At 37.4% G+C, this 21,619-nt stretch overlaps 1 protein-coding gene across 1 annotated transcript; it reads right to left on the bottom strand.

The window, feature by feature from the left end:
* Window positions 1-1,407: 1,407 nt before the first annotated feature.
* On the bottom strand, window positions 1,408-20,780 carry pfdn1 (prefoldin subunit 1). The gene is made up of 4 exons (XM_053477991.1): window positions 20,692-20,780; window positions 19,337-19,503; window positions 19,168-19,252; window positions 1,408-1,736 (listed from the first exon to the last, which is right to left on the bottom strand). Exons 1-4 carry the CDS (start codon window positions 20,722-20,724, stop codon window positions 1,653-1,655), a joined length of 369 nt encoding a protein of 122 aa, XP_053333966.1. The 5' UTR covers window positions 20,725-20,780; the 3' UTR covers window positions 1,408-1,652.
* Between the last annotated feature and the right edge of the window lie 839 nt (window positions 20,781-21,619).

Below are 21,619 nucleotides of genomic sequence, written 5' to 3'. Positions count from 1 at the left end.
GTCCACAAAATATTGCACCATTTCTCTTTATAGGCCAGCCACTGTGTTCTTTGGCGAACTGTAACCTCGTCAGCACGTCTTTTTTTCAACAATGGGACTTTGCAGAGGCTTCTTGCTAATAGTTTTCTGGTTTTGGTCTAAATTATTTGATATTTTAGCAGAGCAGCCCATCATTTTCTGCACTTCTTTGTTTTCCCATCTCAAATCAACTTTTGAATCAAAGTACACTGTTCTTCTGAACAATGTCTGAAACGACCCATTTTATTTTTTAGAGAGAAATGCACAGGACAACCTTTTCTGCAGTTATCCTTGAATTTTTTGAAACCTGTTTTTCACAGAATAATTTACCTCTCTAATTGAACTCCACACTGCTATTATTTTGAACTCACAATTATATCAATTAACGATTCAATTACACAGAATCAGGTGCATGCAAGTCATGACAGTTGGGTCTGTTGTTTTCTATTACTTCACTACACCTACAAGTTAAATATTTACCATGAAGAAATAGAATTTTTCCCTAAAAACAATAATTAATCTGTTTAATGATGTTCGACTGCTATAATTTTGAATACTACTGTATGCAGTGCAGTACTGTATTCAGATCAGAATATCACAACTTGTACATGGTCAGTTTCATAAAGGTTTAAGATATCTGAGTTTTATTGTGTTTTATCTTACACTAAGGGATTCTGGGATAATCTCCAGATTAAATGCAATCCAAACCTGGATATACTTGGATATGATAAGTAAGTGTTGTTGAGATGCGAACCTGCTGCAACTATGACTACATAACCACCAGAGGGTGACAAATGCTAACGTTTCCCCTTAAGATCTATGATAACACCTCTTTCTCTCATGTATGACTCAGGCTTTTTAAATTCAAAGAGAATTCAAGCCTGGATATAATATACTTACAATGTCAGAGAAATATGCTAAAGCCTTTTAAGTGAACCAGAATAGCCCACAGGGAGGGATGAAGACAACCCCATTATTACACAACGTTACATTTCCTAGACAGGCCTAGTTTGGTTGTGTATATACATGCCATGCATGCATGTCTGCTTACTAATGCTGTATCCTCCCTGACCATTTTAATCTGAAGAAATCAACATTTCATAATATATTTTTTTTTAAAAAGGAAGAGAAAAAAAAGTGTTGTACAGAACAGGCTGAGGATCAAAAAGTAAACTTAGTTGGAAGACATTAAACAGGAAATTATCAATATAAATAAACAACTATAAGACAGGAAACATAAAATAAACAAATATCAGACAGGAACTGTTCGTCAATGATTAAAGTGCTCTGATAGTATCTCAAACACCACCTTCCACACTTACAGTCTATAAATCACACAGACAGTCATTTAAACAAACACCTTTATAAGTACACCAACACCTTCTTAAATAAAGAAAAAACATTTTTATTACACTCCAGTGCAAAAGTAAACATGACACGTCACAATATAAAGAGCAACGGTTAACAACTGAGTGACCTACATGCTATGCCCGTATTCAGGCCTGTGTTGAAAAGAACAATGATTCATGGGTCATGTTCCTAGAAATAACTGTATTCCCTAGGAACATGCAAAATGTATTTAAATGAATAACAGGCTGAGAAAGGGTCAATGAAAACAGAACTATATGTGCACTTTATTGGGCCCGTCTGGACATGAGCATTTCTCTGATGTTGTCCTCTGCCTCTTTCACACTGCGCTCCAGGTACGTCTTCTTTTGCTGTAGAGATAATGGACACAGATAAGCCATGTGAAATTATTTGAAATACCATGAAATATGACTGATATTATAATTATGGTGATAATTTGCTGATCAGTGATCTGGTGAGGTACATTTACTTCGTTACTGGACTTAATTAAATATTTAATGTATCTGTACTTTAACTTAAGTAGTTTTATTAGAGAATATACTTTTTAATTTTACTCTGCTTAAAAATACAGCATAAATACAGTATGTACTTTTACTTAACTACATTTCTGCATGCTGTTGCGATACCTAAAAACTAGGTGTGTAGCACTTAAAGAGGGGAATGTAGCTACTTGCTGACTATTATATGTAACTGCGTGATTTGCCTTCCCTTCGAGACATGCCGTATGACGCAACAGGTGTTAAAATCAGAAGTGGAACTGGTTGCAAACAGTAACAAAAACAGTACGTTCACAATCGGGAGAGCGAGAGATTTTTTTTCCCCTATGCAAAGGTAAAGAAAATTTGAAGATGAGTACTTCTGTACTTTTACTCAAGTACACAAGTAAGTATAGAACTTCTAATTTCCGGTGAGGAAATATTTTTCCTAAGGAAACTCTACGAGATTCGAGTATTTTCTTTTCTTTTGCTGCTGATATTAAACTACAAATCTTCCAAAAACTGTGGCCACAAAGTTAAATGCTCAGAACTTCGACCCATCCAACAGTACACCCACCTACACACTCAAGCATCCAACCTTCACATTCATCCAAATGACAAACCATTTCAAATGTACTTCCCTCCAAACAAATCCCATCTAACCACCCATTACATCAACCATCCACCCATCCAATTAACCCTCTATCTAGCTGTACATGACATTAACCAACCACCCATTTTATTAAAAACTCAGCCAGCCATTCTAATAAACAAACACCCAGCTAATCAACCTGCATCAAATCATTCATTCTATTAACCAACACCCATTCTATTAAACAACAGTCCATCTAGTCAACCATCCATCCTATTAATAAACAACTCAGTCTATTAACCTAACACTATTCATTCTATAAACCCATCCTCCATTCAATCAACATTCCCTCTTTTCCTCCATTCTATCCACCACCCATACCTCCAATCACCCGACCATCCATCAACATCAGTCGCAAAGCACCAATTCACCATCGAAAAATGAATATAAGAGGATGTAGTTTATACTCTAGAGCTACTTGTTCTAAGAAACATAGCGTGATGAATCTATGTATGGAACACCAGGTCAATCATTAGTGCTTCTCAAATCAAATTCAAAAACCTGTGGTAATGTTAAATATGATTTAAATAACAAATTAACCTATCTGGAGTTATTTGTTCCGCATCCTCTGAAAGTAATGCTACTTACCTGCATAGCTGTATATGTATTTTAAATCATGAAAACTCAATATTTCATGATAATATTTGCTTTGCATGCATTTTACCATTATCTCATTATGCCTACACGATAGACCTTTCAAGTCTCAACATATCTTTAGGTATACACTAGAAACTAATCTTCTGGATTAGTACTCTACACTGTAAACACTTTTAAGTATTAAGATCATCGCACGTGTGCTGAGACAGATGACAATGGCGGAAAGCTTCAAAGGGGTGCTAACAAAACTTGTTACGTTTGAATGACGTCTCCATGTTATCCCGTAGCGACAAATATGCTACCCAAAATAGCTGGTCATAACTACTTTTTTCCAGATAACATAGGTTAGCATGTGAATATAATCATGCCTAACTAATAGCCAGGCACGCACACAAGTGTAATGCTAATTGTGGTCTGGGTAATAAATCACATTCACATGACTCTCATATGGGTTTACTTTTATTTGTTGAAAATTGGATACAAACAGCTTTCCAGTATTTGACATTTACATCTGAAACCAAATCTGAGGCAAACTGGTATAAAACATTCCCTGCATTCTGTTGATGAAGTGACCTTTTGAAAACTTTAAATCTTTTAATAGATACACTAGCCTATTCAGGAATAAAGGTGAGAGGGTGGGGCAGGTCTGAAACACCTGAATGGGCAGCTAAATTAAAGTGGTGTCTGGGAAACGTGCTGTTATCTGAAACCTCCCAAATGCATCCTGTGCCTTGAGTCATTACTACAGCATACAAACACGCACACAAGTTACAACAGTGTACATCTGGCTTAGAGGCATTATGACCGTATCTCAAATCACCCAAACCAAGGTCGCATGAACAGCGATGTTGTGAAACATGTGGAATCATGCACGTGTTTACCTACGAGTCTTACTCCTGTGGACGCCGGTCTTTGGGGTTATGACCAACATTCTTTTCACATGAGTGAAGATTTGCAGCTTGTCAAGTTTGGCATGTGCTTTCTTCAATGGTCTTGTCAAAATCTTGTTTGAAATATTATTATACATTGCACACACAACTATAATACCAGGCTTGTAGGAAGTCAGATGAGGAAGCATCTTTGTGGAAACAATAAGAAAAGGAATGTCTGAGGTATGTTTCCTTTAAAAAGACACTCTCTAAAAAGTCGGTATGCAAGGTGCTGTATATAAATGCTTCTGCTGATCTGTCGCACAAATCTCGGTCAAAGGTTTTCCGTTCACATGATGCTTATAAAACAGCAATCTGTGTAGTCTTGTTTAGTTTTTGTCTAATTCAGGGCTTGTTCATGTCTAAACTCCATTCTCTGGTCTGGAAAACATCCACCTAAGTAACAAGTCTTTATATAGTAATGTTCAGTGTTGTAAAAGCTTGTAATGTGTGCAGCTATATTTGGGCGAAAAGTAACCACGGTCTACCTGTTGGATTAGAATAATAAACGTGCATATGATAATTATGGTAATTTATAAACATAACTTATCCTACATGACTGAAAGTATGCAGACAACCCTTCTAATTAATGGGTTTGGCCATGTCAGTTATAGCTGCTGCTAAACGGAGCAAGATGCGTAACCGCCAAAACCCAGTACAATCTGCACAAGTAGTACTGAAGAACACTTGGCTTTTCAACGCTTCTTTTTTTTAAACAAGTTAAATCACAGCCCGAGTAACTCTTAGGTGTGGTAATGTGAAAAAGGAACACCAAATCAGTTCAAATGGAAAGTGGATTCTACACAAGCTTTTGAAGAATCAAGATAATTCGTTAAAATCTTCGGGAATTGGATTTCCAAGGGCTAGCAGCCACACACAAACAGCATCATCACGTACACCTGATCGGTCAAAGATAAAGCATACCAGGACATTGGACTTTGGATCACTGGCAACACCTAGTCAGGTGTGATAAATTACATTTAATCTCTTTAAATGCAGTATAGTCCAGGTAGACAGATAAATTACTGTGCAAAAGCCTTGAGTGACCCCTCATTTCTTTATATTTTGCTACCAAAAAGACTTTCTTGAATTAGTCAATGCAGTCTTGAGGAATAGTTCTCCAGGCTTCCTGTAGGGCTTGGTTGGCTATCATTATTGGAAAGTTTTTGGCTCTCATTTTCAGTCTAGTTCCTGTACCTGACTAATTTCTGAGGAATGTTTTTTGTTTGTTAAGCCACACAGTGACCTATGAATCATTCAAGCATTGAAGAAAAATTTCAATTAAGGCATTAAGTTGTGAGAAACAGGTGCAGATGATGTACAGTATACTGGTGAATGCTGAGTGGTTGAAACAAATGAGAAATGAGGGTGCTGCTAATGTTGTTACATAAACAACCAATTTTTAAATTGTACACTCCCTGGCAAAAAAAAAAAAAAAAGTCACACAAACACTAATATGTTGCTGGAAAGACTTTGGCACGCATTCGCTACGGCAAGGTTTTGAAAAGTTTATGCAATGGAACATTTATTTTGGTCCAGAGTTGCAGCAAGTTCTCTCTCTCCAAGATGATGATTGATGATGGGAGAAACCTTCTCCCCAAATTACGAAGCTTATTAATGGGGTTAAGGTCTGGACTCTGTGGTAGCCAATCCATGTGTGAAAATGATGTCTCATGCTCACAATTTCACCCTGAAGAATCCCATTGAATATGATTGTGACATCAGGGAGAAAAAGTCAATTGTTGGAAAAACATGGTCAGTCAAGATATTCATCTAGTCACTTGACCTCATTTTGGGCACAGTATGTGGCTAAACCAAGACCTGCACAAGCAACTCACTTCTGCCTCTTTTCCTTTACGTTCTCTAGCAAACTGAGGACTTTCCCCCCCAATGAGCCTCAATGATGAGTGGTTTTCTTAAGGCTACACAGCTGTTTAGTTTCAATCCCTTGAGTTCTCTTTGCATTGCGCATGCGGAAATGCTCTTAGCATTAAATACAACTGGGGGTTGTACTGTTTTTTCACAATTTGGTTTCAACAAACATTTAAGTGACCTCCAATCATGACCGGTCAAAATTTTTCTTCAAACACATTTTTTCTTCAAAGATGATGGTTCATCACTATCTTTTTAGGTTTTAATAATGCGTTTTAAAATTCCTAACCCAAATTAAGCAATCTCCTTAAGTCTTTTCTTGATTTGCAGGACAATGCAGGACAATAAATTAACTCTTCTTAAACAGAGTATAATCTTTGCCATGACTATATACAGGAGGTGTTTTGAGATAGCTTTTTATGAAACGAGAAGCTACTCACTATCAGTTTGGGTTAAATAACTTGTTGCCAGCTGGAACATATCAATCCCACTGCAGGAACTATACAATGGAAGGATCACACCTATTTTTTTAGTGAAATCCATTTTTTTTTAGCAGTACATCTTTAAGCACATTCCAGCCTGTCGCAGTAAATTCATTTTGTTCCCAATTCGTTCATTTAAACCACATAATTAAATTTAATATGAAGAAATGATGGGTGGCTCAAGACTTTTGCACAATACTGTAGATTCCTGTCAGTGTCAGTTTGTGATTGTGGTCAGCTGTTATATGGTTTTGGGAAAGAAGCTGTTCTTAAGGTCATTGAAAAAAAAAGTTTATCAATCAACATCCTTATGTCCCATTATGTTGCTTGACTTTTGAAAAACTTTTTCAAAAAAATTAATGGTCTTTGGACTATTCTGTAGTTTGTGACTGGCTGGCTTTGACTTTTACCCCCATGATCTGAAACACTGCCATGTGGCATGGTTTTTTCCAAGTTCTTCTGAGTTTTCCCAATTTCCAAATCACCCTACTGGCAGGTGGACTTGCTTTGTTAAGAATGGTTGGCATTATATTCAGGGTAAATTCCCAACTTGTGCCTGATGTTCTAGGCAAAGGCTCTGGGGCCACCACAATCTGAATGAATACTGAATCACTGACTAGTGTGAGGGCAGTAAAAGCTTTATTTTTAGCTGATGCTACTGTGGTCTCATAACTAGCAACATGAGCTTGTTGAAAAGAAGAGTTTTTAGAGAATCATTTAGAGCAATTAGAGAAACATTGTTCTGGATGCTACAAGGCTCCTTTGATGCTTTTGACAAAATGGCATCAGATAAACTCTAAGTCATTGTTCATTGACGGGAGGATTTAAATATAGCAGCTTGCTGATCCTGTTCACAGACACAACATTGTCCAAAGGCATTAGAGCATGAAAGACACCACGGTTTAACCACACACCGGGTAGCATATGAGGGGGAACCTTTTTTAGCATTATCATGTCTCCCGTATGCATGTATGTATGTTTACAGACCAAGAACTATATTTTCTGGGAAATCCTGATAAGACTTAAGACTACAACTGCTATCCGTTTTATTTCACACATTCTTTCAATCTACAGGCTAATATACAGTAGAACAGTTTCTTCTAACTTAAAGGTCATTGTGGACAAAATAGTGTTAAAATGACAGTGAAACCCAGGAGGACACCAGAAGAGGAATGTGCCTGGAGGAGTCATTCCTAAGGATCCCTAGCATTCCACAGCTAGATCATTATACGTCCACGTCTTATTATTAAACCAATCATAATCGCAAGATAATTGCTGCATACCTCCTTGCAGAATTTACTGAAATGCAGAAAGGGCAGAGACCAATGTTAGGTATTTCCCGCATGCCTGTGTCTATTGCGACATTACAAGCGAATACGCATTATGGTTTATGGAGATCAGAAAGTTGTTTTAAAGAAGTAAAAGAATTAGCCCATTGTGTGCAAAAAGGGACAGTGACGATATCAGCGCCATTTACATCATTATTCAGGACTCAACTGGACTGGACCAGACTGGAGAATTTGTGCGCAATATGCGTGATTGGTCAACCCAGGGCATTCAACAAATATCACAATATTTATTTCTTCCTGATGACCACTAGAAGAAGAAGAAAGAAAGTTTATGTATCACAAAAACTAAATAGCCATAAGATTTGCTTCTCCTCGTGCCACCGGGGTGGCTCTGTCCCCTTGTGATGTGGCTCCACAGAGAATCTACGGTTGTACTGTGGTGTCTGGCATCAAGATGTTGGAAGCGGATCCTTCGGACTCTTGTCTGTCACAAAAGTTGTATTCTGATTAAATGCTTTGCACATGTAAACCCACTTATCAGTTTTGTTTAAACTAGTTAAGTTGGAATCTGTAATTGCATTAATTTCAATAGACTAGGGAAGAAAAACAAGGCTAATGGGAGAGTGGGACTCTCCATCAAGCAGCAAGCGAGTAGGGAACACCACCACCACATGGTTAATTCCCATTTACCGCAGCATGAAACTCTCTTTACCAGACGATAATGATACCTTATAAAGCTGACCTTTACAGAACAATGCAGAAAGAGACACAAAGACACGGTTTCTGACGACCGGTGAGTCAAGCCGCAGAACCTCTCATTGTTCGAGCCTCAATGGGCCTCTTATGGCAGAGCTCGGTGCTCGGAGAAAACACACGACAGGTCGGATAGACTGCACACATCCTCCTCTAAATGGAGCCCTTTGTTGTTTGTTGTTTAAATGTTTCTATTTTGCAAGCAGACACGGTGTAGTGCTGACCTGCCGGGAATGCCGGCACGATCTCTAAGTGACTAAAGAACGACAACAGACCCTAATACAGCACTGCTTTGGCAAGCGTGAAGAGAATGTGAGCAGAAATGTCTAAATCTTTTTTCCCCCTCCATGCTGTACTAACCTCCAACAGCTAACAGGGTTTAGCTTGATGGTATTCTTAGACTGTGACCTGCTGGATTATATTAGGTTATGTTTTTGATACAGACTACAAAGCATTTCTGTAGTCTGTCTGTCAGGTTTGGAACTGTCCATCAGTAATGTTCAGCAAAAGAACTGACGAGTTCTGTTTCTTTTTTAAAACATACCGTCATAGAGTTTTTTTGGACATGAGTTGTGCGTCAAATTGATTTGTTTTTTACTCTACATGCAAACGTGTTTGCTAATTTATAAAATTGAAATGCAGGTTGAAAAGAAAAAATAAATGTTGAACTGGGAACTGTGTGGAAGCAGAAGCGTCAAGTGCAGGCTCCAAGACGAAATACAAAAATAAATTTGTCGCGGTCTAGAGTGCACACAAATCAAAATCCAAGAAGTTAAAACAATCCGAATCCAAAATCCAAAAAGGAGATGGTGTTGATGTTTGCTCGTGCATATAGAAAGGTCAAAAGAAGTGCAATGCTGAAGTGCAAAGCACCAGATGACTTTTACGTGACAAAAAAACCCTCACCACTAGAATCCTTTAAAAGGTGGTATTAATGGTCTGCACCACAATTGAAACGGAGCGCATGCTGCAGAGAAGCTTAATGCTATCTGTTATAACGTTAACATGTGAAGACGCCTATCAGATGTCAAAAAGCATCAAAGTGCCTTGTAGGGACGTTTGTCCCCAAGCTCACATGCAGCGCTGACACCCAAGCCTCGCAACTAATCCTGCAGACTGTCTCACGCTGGCCCCTTGAGTATTAATAACGGCCATCACCCATCTTTTCCTGTCAGCAAAGCAAACAATGTTTTACCCAGGACGAGACCGAGGAGCTGACAGGTCCATTAATTGTTCTGTCATCAAACCCGGTCTCGCCCACACGGCAAAGCCAAGCGCCCACCTGCATCGTGGGCCAATTATGAGTTCATAAAGGAATCATCAGCTGGCGTATTGTCATCACTCATACACGGCGGTCACGAGGATCACTGAAGGGGCAAGCGGACCGCCGGGATGCTAATGACATCATGTTACCTCCTAAATCACTGCTCCTTCCAGGGTAGCGGGTGTGGTGGCCACCAGAGCCATGAGCTCATGCGCACCCTTCGGTCTAAATACAGTACGGTCACGTCTTACCCAAAAAAATGGCAGCAATGCCATCTCAATGTACACACCATTTTAAAAAAGAACCCAGTATCTCAAACGACGGTGTGCCCTTAGGGGGCGAGTTGAGGAACCTCCTCGGTTTGCATCACGTTTTAGTCCACAGTCTGCAAGCATACGATTAAAAATGCATGTTCTTCAAGATCTTAAAGCTTTATTATGAAACTCTTTATTATGAAATATAGCTTGCTGGACCTTTGGTCTTCTCTCTAAGCAAGTCTTTTAGGTACAGGAGAGAGGATAAACACAGCTTGGTCACCGAGAGGAGTGTGACAACACTTATGTTTTGTTCTTCCTCTGAGGAAAGCCCTCGAATGCTTTCCTAACCCGCCACCCTGCACATCATCATCAGCGGCGGCCCAGCCTGGGATCACACCCAAAACCATCATCTAGGCTGCAGCTGCATAAAAGCCCAGACGAGCGTCGCTAGAGATGAGCCAAGAGTTACACTTACACAACAGTGATGTTCATTCAATATACAGGATGTAATAATGTAACTGCCTATCAAGTTTAGTCATGAAGTTCTCATCAGCTGTAAACCATATACCAATTTCCTTAAAGATAAGCAAACATTAATTAAACGATCCATTTATTCCACGTTATTACTGTACGATGGGTTATTAAACAACAGGTCATAAACTGTGCTGTCGTGCCAAGTAGGGGAGAAGGATAGCTCAAAAAAGAAGAATGCAGGGGCTAAAGTGGTAGAAACTGGAGCTGCATGAGCATTTAATAAAAGTATGTGTTTCGATCTACATATAGTAACAGGGTACAAATCATTTTAAAATAATGACTGACATCACCTGCGATAAACCTGCGTTTGTTCTTTTCGGACAAATCAAAATGACTGGGGTAAAGACCACCCTTGTAATAAAGACCACGCTTGTAATAAATATATATGAGTATCAACACATAGTGTGATGCAACATTTGTTTGAGCCAACTAGGGCATATTAGAATCAGCTACGTGCAGATAATTAATGACACCGGTTTTCTTCCATAATAAAGTCTGCAAATGTTTGCTCACCCCTGCAAAATTAACATTTGATTAATTTTTGTTTAACATATTGTTTAAGGATGCTGTGCAGCGTTGCTTAAACAAACAATCTACATGTAAGAGTCATCAAAAAAGTCTTGAGTCATTTCTTCATAATGAATTCAAATGATGTAGATTAAATTACAGAAACGAGAACGAAAGTATTACTGTGAAAGGATGTAAAGTGCCTAAAGATGCTATTTAACAATGGGTTGGTTATGTAACAACTTCAGCAGCAACCTCATTTCCCCTTCCGTCTGTTTCAACCACTCAGCATCACCACTATACTAATCACCCATCTGTCATCATGTGCACCTCTCTCTCACTGGTTCATGCCTTAATTCTTATGCTTGAATGATTAATAGGTAAAAATAGGAGCCTTGAGAACTGTTCATCAAGACTACATTCAGGGGAGTCTTTTTTAAAGAATACCTACATGAAAAATACAGGAAAGTCTTTAGAAGCAAAATATGAAGAAATGAGAGGTAGCTCAAGACTTGCACAGTTCTGTATGCCTCACATAACATTTTTACAACAATTAAATTACCACATACCAATGCTGCTAAACAAAGCCATTCTTTCAATTCCACAACAAAACACGTTGCATAAAATTTTTTATTTACTAAACATTATTAATTACGTGCATTATAACTTTAAATGGCCAAATAATTCTGTTAAATAAAATACAGGAGAGTCTGGAGTCTTTTTACCCAGATCAATCTGTCCAAGATATCTGTGTGAAACAATAATTCAATTCAATTCAGTTTTATTTGTATACTGCTTTTAAAAACGTTAACTGTCACAAAGCAGCTTTTCAACATTAAAAATTTATAAATTAATTAGAACATAAAAAAATCATACAGACTAAACCAATCAGTGTGCCCCTGATGAGCAAGCCAAGGGCGACGATAAAAGGGAAAACCTCCCTGAGATGACAATAGAAAGAAACCTCCAGAAGAACGAGACTCTACAGGGAACCCATCCTCATTTGAATGATATGCTGAGGCAATGACTTTGCTAATGGAAATTAGACAGAGGCCTGAAGAGTGCGTAAAAGATTTTCCCCTTATGCACAAAGTAGTAAAAAGTTACAAATTAGTTTAAGATGATTACAGGATAATAATTTGGATATAACATTAAACCACGATTTAAGCACCTTCACTGAATTTGCTCATTTGAGGAGGGAATAATTACAAATTCTCACATCACACAGTAATTAAAAAGATCTATCCATAGACAGAAGTAACAGAGATGCTACATGATACATGATTTTTTTGTAAACTATGATCTCATTTTTTTTTTTACGTTAACTAAGCCTACTCTTGATCTGGTTTAAGCTTAATAACTTGTCGACTTGGTAACGAGCCAAACAACAAACTTTGAAGAACGGAAATGAAGGATCATGTCAAATCGTTAACAATCCAATCCAGCTAACACAGTAATCCGTGTGTGAAGAACAGACCTCTGACCTGTTAGACTGACTTGTAGACATGACATTAGATAGAATTTAGATTTGGTGTACTGGCTGTACCATTCATGTGTCTAGACTTTTGACTTAAGGTAAGGCAAATGTTGCATGTAAAAAATAAATAAAATACTGACAACAAAACATATTAGTAAGGTGTTAAGCCAACACCATACATTTCGCTGAAACTGTAATGATGCATTCATGATGTTTTGAGACTAGTGAAAGCATGTGTAATGAGACCAAGTCGCTCGCAGTGTTTGGAGAAAAATATTTTGGAGTCGGTGTGGCGATACATACAGGAATCAACACACAAAAGATCGGAATCGTTAAGTTTGGACCACTATGCCAGTCATAACACGTGATTTCTTATTTTTCATCACCATCATCATACCATTCGGTGAGCTCTTGTGCTTTATGGATGGAGGCGGATAATCCTGCAAGACACCACTCTTATCAGAGTAGAAATCTGCACCACAGGATAAAGGTGATCAGTCACCAAATTATTATATTGATCTGCAATGACTAAGGAGACAAGGGTATCTGCCCTATAACGGCTAAATAAATATAATAAACGCCCTGCCCAGCACAAAGGGGACAACCACCTGTTTTTTTTCCCAATAATTTGTCATCTGTTCTTCCTTCCTTCCTGACAATTTCCATACACTAATAAACTAACGTCACTCCCAGGTGAAAAAGACATATCAATTATATACTAGGAAACTGGGCTCTATGCCCAAGGGGACCAAAGGCCAGTCTGATCCCACAGAAAACCAACGTAGCAGTAATTGCTGTTAAAAAAAAAAAAAAAAAAATACTACTGGCTATGACAGAAATTTATCAGAACTTTCTGGGCATCACAGCCTGCCTTTGTTTTAACCTACAAATTCCCCAGATCTCAATACAATTGATTATCCACTGGAGTCGTGAACAAAAAAGACTGATCCATGGAGGCCCTTCCACAGCATAAGATCTGCTATTAAGCATGTGTAAAATCTGCTAAGTCTTGTGGAGTCACACCTTATGGTGTCAGAGTTATTTTGGGGGTGCAAGATGGATCTACACAATATTGGGTTTAATATTTTAGCTGATTCGGTGTATATAAATTTTACTACTAAGCAGAAAACATAAGGACGATTCTTCTTAGATAAGATTATGTTGCATTACATTCTAAACCAGGCTGGCATTTATTAATTTGGCCGAATTACAAGTGGAACAATAGCTCAAAAAGGAAAAAAAAAATGCAGAACTAACTCTTCTCCAAATGACAAAAAGCTGCCAAAAGAACAGATAATTAGAATGTCTTAAAAATGATAAGACTGATCTACACTTAGAAGTGAACACACGACAACATCTAGGATACAAAGAACAAACATTTGCACAAACTTGCATTCAGATTGCTTTGACGACGACTTCAGACTCAGACTTATAACAGAAGGTGGATTATGAAACTACAACTTTATGACCCATCCCACCCAAACAGATGGAAGGTGAATCGACGCTGTGCCTCATTTCCTGTACTTAAGTATAATCATCCATGCCATCTGCACGGTTCTTCAAGTGATAATATTCACTTAGGATCAAAACCAAAGACTTCTGAGGTTCAATTATGGTTAAATTCATGATCCAAAAACACAATACTGCAATTAATATAATTCTTGTGTAAATATTTGCCAGCTATAATTCCAACTCCAAAAATATAGGCACTAAGCATGTTTTATTCAAACACTTAAAAGAAACTATTTACCTTTTCTTCTAACAAAATAACATTATAAATTTTAAGAAAAATTGCAAGCTTTAGACATTTCAAATTCCTTTCATGCATTTTATCTCTCTGGGATGTAAAGTAGATTTTAAATTAGATAATGCATACACAAAAAAAATACATTAAACTTGCATTAAAAAGGGCATTAACCACAATCAGGACCAGAACAATAAAAGCTTCTTAAGTTTGGAACAGGAAGAAGGTGCACTAGCACACAAACACACACTCTGTTAAGAGGATAGTGTGGGAGGTACAGAAGACACACTATCGCAATTGCAGGATTTCACATGTTTTGTAATCACATCCAGAAGAACAGGCTGTTTGCAATGTTGAAAGGAATCTATTAAAAGCAACTGCTACATTTTTACCAAGCATTCATTTATTCATTCATTCATTCATTCATTCAATTGTTCCTTCAAGCTGTCCTCGATGAATGATATTTGCCTACAATGACTTCTTGTATGTTTTCACCCTAGCAGTTATTAATGTAATACATGTTTTCCTGTAAACTACAAGTGTACACACACTCAAACTATGCACAATTTAGAAAAGCTATTTAGTCTACAATGCATGTTTTTGGAGGAAAACATGCATTGTATGTTTTCTGTGGAGGAAACCAGGGTTCATGGAGAAAATTGACCATGCATGGAAAATCCACACACAGACCAGAAATGCAATGATAAACTCAACCATGTGGGCACAGGGTGACGGGGCTTCAGAGATGGTGTGGTCTGAAGAGAAATGTTCAGCTGACATGTACAAATACTCATGATGACAGATTTTCTTTCACAGAGACAAATTCCTTCCACGCTGCTGAACGATTGCTCAATTTTATTGTGAACATTGGGTCGGTGCAACTCTCAACTGTTTATAGTTTTACTTTGGTACTAGAACTTAAATGGAACAAAACATCATGTCTTTGTACCTTGTGTAGAAAGATTGATCGGTTCAATACAGCCAGACATGCATGTTTCATGACGTTCTCAGTGCCACCACTTGCACCACCACAATGGTGCCGAGTTTCTATGAGGGTGAGTCCATTTGCATTTAAACACCTTACATATATAATTGATATTGCATCCCATCTCCTCTGCTGACCCCAACAACCTTTTCTTCTCTGTCACATAACGTGAAACAACCGGCACCCTGTAGGCCAGTGCATATTTAACAGGATCAGAGCTTGGTTGTCTGGATTTTTCCCTGGTTCATGAAGAACTTTTACACTTAAAACAAAATTACCGAACTCCCTGGATTATTTTCTACTGAAGAGGCTTCACCAGTTAGTACCAGCAGGGGTACAGATGATTTTGAAAACAGTGTTTTATAGAATAACTTTTCCTATTTGGAAAAAATAAACTTAAATACCTTATTATAAGCACCTTATGTTCTCCAGGTTTTATGGAGCAATTCAGGTTTAAAATAAATCAGGTTTAATACTATACCACTAGAGACTTGAACCAAGTTAACCAGGGAACCACAAGACGACAAAATGTCAAGCAGTTAAAACTATGGTATAGAACAAAACCATTAGAAAATCTTTTACAAGCATTTTTACAGATAGAGCTGGGTGATGGGCTTGAACCATGATGCAATATCCTACATATTCTATGCAAATATGCATATTCTATGCACGTAGGTTGTTGTGTCAGTTGAATTACATTTAAATTTCCGAAATTTTGCAATGTTAAGGATGGAGGTTTTATGCAATCAAGAGAAAATCAGGTAAATAAAAAATTTATTTTATATATACTATAAAATGTTATTATAAAACATTTTATAATATACATAACTTTTATATATTTTAAAAAAGTTGTCACCTAAAGCTAAGAAACTTTACAATAAGGGATTCCCTGTTTGTTTTTTAACGTAAAGAACCATGTCATTAGTGTGAAAGAGCAGACAAATACCTGGCTGACGTGGTCGATTACAAAACGGACGGCCACAAAGGACGCAGCCAATGCCATTACTCATTAGCTGAGAGATTTAGGAGAAAACACCAACAAAACGTTACAACATAATAGTCATGGGAACATACAGTAGCAGTGTAAACCCTGCAGGCTTGCCGTCTGGTATGATGTCACTGCATGAACAATTATTCTGTACATTTACAATGAGGGCCTTGTCTTCTTTTTCGTCTGCGGGTCAGTATCCAAAATATACCAAAATAAAAGAATAAAACACATGACGGTTTTAGTAAAAACAGTTGGTGTGATGTCTTGTACTTGGGTTTTTTTTCATGCATGATGAACGTAGACATCTAGACACAAACTTGTACAAACTTGTAAACTGAGGCAAACTGGAAGAATAAATGGGAAGGTTGTTTTAATCCTAAATGTGTAGGATCAATCCTAAAAGTGAAATCTAATCAACATAGCAGTCCACAGCATCGGCAAAAATTCTTCCTGTTAAATTAATAACACTGTACATAATCAAAATACAGACAAAAGACTGAATATACTGACTTCATCTGTATAAGGAAGAAAATATATGAATATCACTCATCCACATTAGCTGCCTAGCACGTTGGTACAGAAACCCAAACACAGGGGCATCCAGAAGCCCATTTTATCTGGTGAACATAGTGATGTCAGAAATGATGCAGTTCTAACCAGTGAATTACTGCATAGGATGAAACCCTGAAATATATTTTAAACAAACATACACAACCGATCAAAACTTTGGAGACACCTTCTAATTCCTGAAAAAAAATCTTTCCTGATTTTTCTTTCTGCATTGTAAAACTATTCTAAAGGCATCCAAAATATACAATCATCTCCTTTGAACAGCTGATATTGAGATGCATTTGCAACTTACTGTATGCTCTGTAAAGCCTTACTAACGGCCCCAATCTAAGGTACTGTAAATTGGTGTTTGTTTGCAGTTGGTAAATAAATTAACAACGTCTCTGCAGCAAAAGTAAGATTTTGGTCCTGAATTCCTGGGATGCTTTTTTATGAGAGCCAGTTTCATCATGGCACTTGATGGGTTTTGCAAATTCACTTAACAATACTGTCCTTGCAAGAACTGACCTTTCAGACGTGTACAAACTACAAAAAAAAGTGATAACTACAAAACTACAAAAAGAAAAGTGATATTTGAATACTTTAGTACAAATCCTTAGTGATTTTCTACCTGTTACAATAAATTAAATGACTTCATAAAGAGAATCCCCCAGCACTGGTTGAAGCTAGAATGTATTCACTCAGACCACAAAAAGCACAGAACCGGAAGTCCTGTACGGAAGGGTAGGGTACAATACGCATGCCTCATTAGTTATACTGTAATTACAGTTAATGCTGTTATTACTCTTAACTTCACTGTCATCACTCACATTTCAGTTACTATGAATATCAAATCAAATAATCTGCTAAATTAGGACCGTAATTTTATGTAAAGGTTAAAACAAGTTCCAATTCTAGTAATTACAGTATTTAAAGCCACAAAGATATGCAAGTTCATTATAACGTCAATAAGCATTAATCATGCACCAAATTATTCAATTTTCTCTTCATTTCCTGACAGCTTGAGTTATTGAGAAGTTCTGCAGAGCATGATGCAAGGCAGGGATTTGGTGCCAATGAAATCACATGCATCCAATGCTATTTATTTTTTATTGTTTTTGAATTCCCCAAATTTCTGTACAGTGCCGCAAACCAAGCAACTAATGCCAAGACAGTACTCAATGGATAAAATATTCACCACAAAACATTTTCAATATTGTTATTATTTTTAATATAATAATTACTGCTTTGGTTTGTGTCCCTGATATTAACAGTCCTGATTAATGACATGATTAATCTTACATTATGACATGATATTATACACCACCATCAAAGAGTTGATCAGAATGCTGTAATTATTGAGCTGAATCAAGCCAGGAAAACAACTAAGGATTTAAAATTACTGAAACTAATTTTATTAGGACAGTAGTAAACCTTTGTGAAAGAGATGTGGTTGGGAAAAAAAATAATAATAAATGGGGATCATGTAAACGCTTGGTGAAGTTGCAGGGTTAAAAAATAAAATAAAATCAACAGTATAAACTATACATAAATACATAAGAGTATTTCCATACACACACAACGTGATGAGAACGTATAGGATTGGGACTAAACAGCTGTGTGTAAATAAGAAAACTACTTTTTAGTGAATCGCATTAGAAAAAAGGGCTTCAGTTTGCATCAGGGTAGAAAGGGCAGAGAATAAAGTGATGCACCAATCACTCGTAGTAGTGGTCCCTGTACACGTCTTTGGGAGACAGTGTTACGATCTGGGGTTGTCTCAGTTGGTCAGGTCTAGGCTCAGCAATGTGGCAATAAAATGAGATTGGCTGAAGACCTGAATGTATTAAATGACCAGGTAATCACACCAATGATTTTTTTTCTTCCCTGATTGCATGGGGATATTTCAGGACTCAAATTGTAAGGGAGTGGTTCTGGGAGCATAAGAAATCATTTTCACACATGAACCAGCCACCACGTTGTGTGCTGTAATCAATGCTAAAGATGATTAAATGAAATCTTAGAGTAGGTGATTTTTTTCAGGCCTGGCAGGGTATTATATATGGAATGGATTAAAAAAATTTTTTGTTATAAGATGGAATCTGTACACATTTTGGGAAGATTTTATTGTCTGCTATTGGGACCAAATTTGTCCCAAATATGTCTGCTATTTGGACCAAATATGTCCCAAATATGTTTGCTATTGGGACCAAATATGTCCCAAATATGTCCCTACAATGATTCTGAACGATAAATCCTGATTTGGATTTATTTTATAAATGTGTGATTTACTTACCATCCTAACGGTCATCACGTCCTAAGGTGTTTTATTCCACTATCACCACAGCAAAATAATGCATTTCTAACAAATGCTGTAAATGTACACTTAGGTTTATGTGGGAATGTGCATGAAAGGCTGTTACCTCCAGCTCCTTGATTTTGTCATCTGCAGTTTTCTGCTTTTCCATCAGCTGATTATTTATCTCATCTTTCGACTGCAGGATAAACCTGTAAGGTGGACAGAGTGACTTTCAATCTCTAAACTTTATTGATCAAATGTGCCGGCGTCTGCATGGCAAGCGAGATACATACATGCGTCCTACTCCTTCGTACATCCGAGTGCTATTGGGGAGTGAAGTGATCTCTGCATGGGTCAGATTAGCATGCTTCTTCATGCGGCTCAGTTGCTCGATTTGCAGGTCTGCAAGCTTAACCTTCTGCTGCGTATCGATCATTTTGGCTTGCAATTCTGCAAAGGCCTGCGAAAGGACAAGAACAGACACGTAAACAATATATTTTAATTAAGTATGGCACTAAAATTATGAAATATATTATAGAAACAAAAGGCTTTGTTGTATTTTGCATTTTAAAAAAACAATACTGTATATACACACGCACACACATAGATCAGTCATAACATTATGACCACAGTAGTTTTTCTATTGGATCAGACAGCAGTGAGACATGACAGTGTTGCCAGTTTACGGTGTTCCTCCCTAGAATCACTTTTGGTATGTCAGTGACCACTGCAGACCAGGAACATCCCAGGTTTCAATGAGGGCTAAAAAGTGGGTAGGATATATTATGCAGTGAAGGAACTTTTTGATGTGTTGGAAAAAAATGGATTATCGTAAGGATTTGAGTGACTTTGACAAGCACCAGATTGTGATGGCTAGAGGTTTACGTTAGAGCAACTCCAAAACTGCAGCTCTTGTGGGATGTTCCTAGACTGCAGTGGATAGGACGTACCAAAAGTAATCCAAGGAAGGAAAACCTGTGAACTAGAGACAGGGTCATGTGTGGCCAAGGATCACTGATGCACATGGGATGCACAAGGCTAGCCCGTGTTGTTTGATCCAATAGAAACGCAAGTGTAAATCAAATTGAAGGAAATGTAAATGCTGGCTCAGACAGAAAGGTATCAGATCACACAGTGCATAGGGGGAGACCTACTCAATATTAGATGGGTGGTGCATAATGTTGTGGCTGATCAGTGTATATTTTAATGGTGTATGACCAGGAAATTACGATATATACATATTACAGAAATAAAATATCATTACTATATTTTGTTATATAAACAAATAAAACAAACAGCAATATTACCATACACACTAACTTGCTGACTAACTATTATGTCATTGGATGTGAGCTATCTGGGTACAATGTGAGTCAGCTAAAAGATTAGCTAGCGACATATCACAATAATCCGCACTAAATCATTCCCCATATTATTTATTTCTTACTGTACGCGTTATACTTGACCATTAGCTAGCAAGTCACACCACGACGCTATCCTTATACGAAAATATCTCCTCTATGAAACATTCTAGTTCAGGAATTTTGACACAAATATACAGTTTATACCGTAAATCAGCGGACTTGCAAAAATAAACAGGGTTTTAGGACGAGGTATACATTCAGCGGCTAATTTTATTGGGATTTACCTTCTTCAGTTCAAGGTCTACGGGGGCCGCCATGTTGCCAGAGAAAGGCGGAACGACTGCGCATGCGTACTGTTAGCTTTTTCCTCCGCACTCCCATATTGGGCAAAGCAGCTTTTACAGGAATAACTAAAATGCTTATGAAATGTCATGCTGATTTAGAGACAGTTATTATAAGAAGACTCAGTAAAAATGATTTACAATCCACTCATAAAATGTAACTTGAACTGAATTGTTTAACCATGCTGTGTGCTTGTATGTATTTTAATTAAAGAAGTGCTACTCAAAATATGAACACTAAAGGAATGGTAGAAAAAATTATATATATAGCCTATATATACCACAACCCATCTTTATTTAAGCTTTTATAGTTATTATTGTATTATTATAGTTTTATTATTATTTGGGTGGTTGCTTGAAGTGAATGGGTTTAAACCAAAACTAGCTTAAAAACTAGCTAGCTAACTGACAAAGGCAGCAAACAAGTTAGCTTAGCAGCTTTCCCTCATTCCCAAATTTGTACCCAGATTCCTATAAACGCAATCCTATGGAGATCATCATGTAGTTAATCAGAGTTCAATATTTCTCAGCACAGTCCAGGAGAAATCGTGACTGTCAAAAAATATGTTAAGTATGCCCAAAATTGTTTTAAATGTACTCACAAGCTAAATTCTTTTGAAATGTAGACACCGACTAAATGCTTTTGAAATGCAGTCACACACTTAATGCTTTCGAGATGTCCTCACAGACTAAAAAAAACACTGCAGCAGTGTGGAAGTTATTCTCGGGTGGATCCCAGTGATTCTTTTGCACTTTATAGGTGGTCCTTGCCTCTTTGTAATGCATCGGTGGGAGCAAAAGTGTGCCGGATTCCTACAATTTACGACTTTCTAACTACAAAGCTTCACAAACTTTCACAATTTTAACTCAC

Source organism: Clarias gariepinus, chromosome 19, assembly GCF_024256425.1.
Source record: "Clarias gariepinus isolate MV-2021 ecotype Netherlands chromosome 19, CGAR_prim_01v2, whole genome shotgun sequence".
NCBI classification, from domain to species: domain Eukaryota; kingdom Metazoa; phylum Chordata; class Actinopteri; order Siluriformes; family Clariidae; genus Clarias; species Clarias gariepinus.
Note: the sequence above shows the minus strand (reverse complement) of the source record. Positions and strands in the feature narration are given on the sequence as shown.